This window comes from Acanthisitta chloris, unplaced genomic scaffold (assembly GCF_000695815.1).
Source record: "Acanthisitta chloris isolate BGI_N310 unplaced genomic scaffold, ASM69581v1 scaffold32417, whole genome shotgun sequence".
Classification (NCBI taxonomy): Eukaryota; Metazoa; Chordata; class Aves; order Passeriformes; family Acanthisittidae; genus Acanthisitta; species Acanthisitta chloris.
Window position 1 is genome coordinate 4,343 of NW_008682568.1, and position 5,111 is coordinate 9,453.

The following is a 5,111-nucleotide window of genomic DNA, read 5'->3' on the forward strand; positions in this document are numbered from 1 at the left end:
AGGCAACCCTCAGAGAAAAAACCCACATGAAACGCCCTGACTGAAGAATGCACAGCGACTTGGAGCTTACATCTTCACAAGACATCAAAAATCACCAAGCTGCTTCCTTCTGGTATTTATTTGTCAGCACTTCCAGCAATGCACAGCCAGAAATCAGCACCACTGCAGGTACACATCTCATATGCCTCAGACCAACACACACTGCTGCTGACTGAGGGTCAAAAAAGAGCTCTCCACAAGCAGCAAGGTTGGGTTTTCTGATGCAAGAAATACAAGAGGAGAAACGTGCAAGGTAACTGGGGCAATGCTGTGACAATGAGAACAGCATTCCTACCCAGCCACTTCCTCTGCTTGATCCCTGCAAATAACCACCTTCCCCACAGCAGGCTGTTTAGCTCAACTGTTTACACACAAGGTGCCTCTTCAGTTCAAGTACAGAAGAAATTGTTTTTCCAGTTCAGCTGGCAAGATGCAGAAGAGCTTGTCCTGAGAATACCAACATTCCAGCCACTCCCACTGCTCAGGAATTACACACATCTGAGCAGAAGGTGATACATACGGCCACAACCACCACAAGCAGCCACTCCTTGGGATCCCTCAGATGCCCCAGGAAATGTTTTCCAAAACAGTGCCAAAAGCACCTCACTGTTATGGTAGAAAAGTTTTGGAGCAAAACAGGCAGCCCACCTTTTGACTCATGGATACCAGCTCCATCCTACTGTCACCTCCAAGCCTAGAAGTGAGGAGGGCTGTCCATGGAATTTCTGCATGACTAGTGCTTTATGAGCAGACCTAGTCCTCACTCATTTTACACTTTCTCACACAGATGCACTAGATTAGGGTATTTTATCCAGATACAGATTCCCAAAGACAGGGACTAGACCAGTGTAAGCCTGAAGACTCCAGGGAGCTCCCATGTTTCAGAAACACAGTGGGGTGTATTGTATGCAATACACATACAATTGCTCCAAGTTGAGGGGTTTGTGCATGTGTTTTCATCTTTAACTGAATTCCAAGTGCTCACACAGCATCCAGAGCACATCCAACAGCTACTCCAGATGCTGTATTCCTGCAGGGCTTAGGTACAAGAAATCAGGCCACTTCAAAACCAACCTCACAAGCCAGTCCTCAGGTTCCACTTACCGTCTGCCCATTCTCTCCTCTCGTTCCCTCTCCTCTCTCCGTCTCAAACGGTCCTGGTTCCTCTTCTCTTGCTTTTCTGCCACTGTTTTCTAGAAAATAAATATCCACATCATATTTCAGCCATACAGGATCAGGTCAGAGATATGCAGGGAGACCACTCCAGCAGCAAGACAAAGACCTGTTTCACTGCACTTGATTTTCTATCAAGACCTCTCTCAAGGTTCTCCTTTTCCTCACAACTTCACTCACATGCCAGTGCCTACTCTGCTTTGAGTGCTTGTGCTCTGAGACAGGTGCCTGAGCTTTGAGGCAAGGAACTGTCACCATGAGTGCACACAGCTGACAGTGAGCAGTGCCCTTGTACCAGGCATCCGTGGAGGCACTGACCTCAACACACTGCTGAGTGAGGCACAGGGATCACAGCTCCTGCTCCAGCAGGATAAAGGTCTCTGTTTGCAAGCAAGGCCAGTACCACAAAACCCATTACAAACCAGTTCAAAAAACTCCTAATGGCTTCAGCTACTCAAGACCTTTTTCACTGCCAGCACCATGTGAAACTTCAGTTCAAACATTTCCTTAAGGGGTCTCTCAGAGTCAAAAACCCAGAAGGATAAATTTCAGTCAGAGCAATGACAGACTTCAAGGACTAAACAACAGCAGTGGTCTGGTTTGACTAATTCTGAGGATACATATTCAGTTACCCAGAAAAGGCAGAACAGAACCCAAGACACAGATAGACAAAGCTCCATTTGATGTTTCAGGGATTCTGCAGTTGGAAATTTCTGAGCTTTTACAAGCACAAGAATTCTGTAGTAATTTAATCGAAGTGTTCAGTTTCTTTGAAACTACAAGGAGAAGGTTTAAAACAGAGAGGATTACCCTCAGTTGATCCAGTTTCTCACGAATCTGAATGAAACCCAAGTGTAATTTGCCTCCAAAGTGGTCAGCAAGACGCCGGTCGTTGTCATGGAGACCCAGATATGCTGAGCAGACTTCACACACACGCAGCTTCTGCTGCTGGAAGCTGGATGCAGGCATTGAATTTCGGTATTCTTCCTAAAGGCAGGCAAGAAAACCCACACAAATGTCAGGGAACCTCCAGGGAAACCTCTGCAAAGAATTGCTTTCAAGAATCAAACCCACCCTCACACAAAGGAGGTGCCACACAGACACTGTGTGAGCACAGCTAACCCGACAGTCTGTCCCTGCAGTGACCAGGGATCAAATATTTCACAGGACAAAGCCCTCCCTGACCCAGTCAGCTCTCTGCACTAGGTAAGTTTCTAAAAGGCTTTTCATTCACCAACTGCTTGCTGGCAGGTGGCTGAAACTAGGAAAGGAGATGTGATAACACAGAACAGAGGTAGGACCCACCCAGGTGTTTGCCTGTGCTCAGCCCAGCCCAGAGCCCTGTTACAGGTCACAGCAGAACCCACCACACACCTCTGCCTCTTTCTTTTTTGCTCGGACTTTCTCCACTTCCATCAGGATCTTCTGAGACTCATCAACATTTCCTTCAGCTCCCAGTTGTTCAGCTTTAGCTAGGAGTTTTCCAATGTCTTCATTCAGCTCATGTACTTTCTCTGCCTAAAAAGAATGGTTAGATTTTAGTAAGACAAAAGCGTGATAAAGCTCGCAGGACAATTTCTCCTTTTTCTTTAAAAAACACTGTTTAACAAAACCAGTTGATGGAAGATGACAAAAGGATTGGTGGGCCAAGCACAGTGCAGTCACAGACACCTGGCAAAGAGAGGAACTGGATGGGGACAGGACATCAGTTCTGCCAGTCATTTCTGGCTTACAGGACAGAGTCCACAAAAACAGCTTCAGAAATGTCTTGTATTGGCCCAATGCAGCAAGTTCCCAAAAGGGGAAACTCCATGAGCATTTGTTAAAGGAAACAACAATCATGAGGTGGATTTACTATTCTAAATTATTATGGTAACATTGAATAGTGTGAGTGTGTTTTATTTCCATGCCAAAGCAACCTATTTTAGAGCCCATGTTTTAGGCTGCTATGGTCCTCTGGCCCAGTAAATGTCTCACCAGAAGGGCCAGAGCAGCAGGACAGCTGGAATCCACAAATGCCCTGAAACAACAGAGCACCAGTGCTCCTGCACAGACTTTCAGAGCCAGTGATTAATGAGAGGACAATACCTTTGCAGACACTTCAGCACTGATCTCCTCCTGTGTCTCTGCCAGGCGTTTCTTGGCCAGCTCTGTTCTCCTGTCACACTCTGCTATGAAGGATTCCAGGTGATCCATTGCCTGCATGGTCAGACAAGGAATTATGGATAAACATGCTCTCCAAGCCAGATGTAGATGTGACAGCCAACAGGGTGCAATCTCTGTGTCATGCACAACCAACCTCAAGAACAGATACTTTGAGGGAAAAAAACCCAAATGGCACTTTGCAGAACAAGTAATATTTGACCCCTACACCCTTGGGTTTGTCACCTGCCTGGAATATGACCCAGTTCCTTTACTCTGACACATCACAGGATGCTCACATGAGCACTGCTTTGCACTGCAACTTCCAAGGCAGGAACAACAGGTACAAAGACAAAAGCATTGGAATAACATGTAAAGGGAAGACAGAATTGTTCTTCCCCTTGATCTATTCCATCACAGAAAGCTCAAGCTGCCAAAAGTGAAACCACTGAGCAGAAGGCTTTTAATGCTAAATCTCCTTCTGGGACAGGGCACCAGGTTACAATGACCTGGTACAGAGCAGCAGGTGTGGGATGCAAGGAATGCCAGAAGAGCCTCCCAGCCAGCTGGGCTGCTGGGGTGGCAGGGCCACAATTACTCCTACAGCTCCAAATCAGCAATCAGGTTGACATTCAGGCAGGGGCTGCATGTTCTGCACTGGTAACACATCAAGTAACACAACAAGCTGAAACAACCACTGGGTTCTACTGCTCAGCCCAGGTACTTCAAGAGGCAGATTCCACAAAAGTAACTAAGACTTCTCCATACTCACATCCAGCTCAAAAAACAGGTCTCTCTCTTTGCTTGCTATCTCATAGTCTGCTCGCAGGGCCAAGTCATGGATCTTTGTGCATTCTCCCAGGTCCATTCGCTGTTCAAAAAGAAAGGAAAATCCATGTAAGAACTCTCCATTGTGGCAACAAGCAGCAAACATTTCACTCTTGCCAACTGCATCATATCAAAACCAAGTCATTTTATGAAGAGCTTCCCTTTAACTGCCAGTACCACAACTAGCCAGAAGAACCACATGTTTGCCAGAACCTCTTTTCTAGGTGTTCCTGGAACAACATTAAAACACCTCAAATGTTTTAAGCCCAGTCCTACCCCTGTTCTAGGTCACAGCACAGACTTAGAAATTGCTAGCAGGAAGCTGGTTCTCCTTCAACAGGCACCAACTACAGATGCCGCCTACCACAGAACCTCAGCACAACAGAACATACAGCTCTGCACCCTGCTAAAGCTCAGCTGTGAGCACATCTGTGCCAGGATGAGCCCTAGTAACACAGAGATACCAAACCACAGAAAACAGACAGAATGCTTCCTACCAACAACAAATGGACTTAAAGCAGCAAAGACTGGGGCCAGCAGAAGTGCTCAGCAACAACAGACTCCTAATTCTCTAGCCAGCCCCTTCCTACGTCCTGCTACAGACTGGAATTTTAAACCCTGCCCAAAGCCAAGTCCTACAGACAATTCTATTTAATGAGAGACTTAAGAGCATCTCCCTTCCCAGAAAGCTGACCTGCATGCAGCCCTTCCCTCCCATTGCACTCAATGCTACTTAAATTTGGTATCTTTCCGCAGCCTAGTACTTAACAGCCCCATGAACCCAAGTCAATTACGCTCACTGAACATGGAAACTGCATGTCAACAATATAAATCTATAACAAAGAGCATTTATTTATTCTTACAGTAGAAAAAGAATATGACATTTTGAAAGTTGAGATAATAAAAGCCCTAATTGTGAGCCACAGCAG

At 46.1% G+C, this 5,111-nt stretch overlaps 1 protein-coding gene across 1 annotated transcript in view; it reads right to left on the minus strand.

Annotated features, from left to right (window-relative positions):
• LUC7L (LUC7-like (S. cerevisiae)) overlaps positions 1-5,111 on the minus strand; it is a gene marked incomplete at its 3' end in the record, with an annotated part of 13,446 nt that overhangs the window by 4,339 nt on the left and 3,996 nt on the right. The window contains exons 3-7 of the mRNA XM_009078580.1: positions 4,127-4,225; positions 3,301-3,411; positions 2,587-2,730; positions 2,023-2,199; positions 1,144-1,232 (exon numbers count right to left, since the gene is read on the minus strand). Of these exons, the coding sequence (XP_009076828.1) occupies positions 1,144-1,232; positions 2,023-2,199; positions 2,587-2,730; positions 3,301-3,411; positions 4,127-4,225 (620 nt within the window). The remainder of the gene's footprint in view (positions 1-1,143; positions 1,233-2,022; positions 2,200-2,586; positions 2,731-3,300; positions 3,412-4,126; positions 4,226-5,111) is intronic.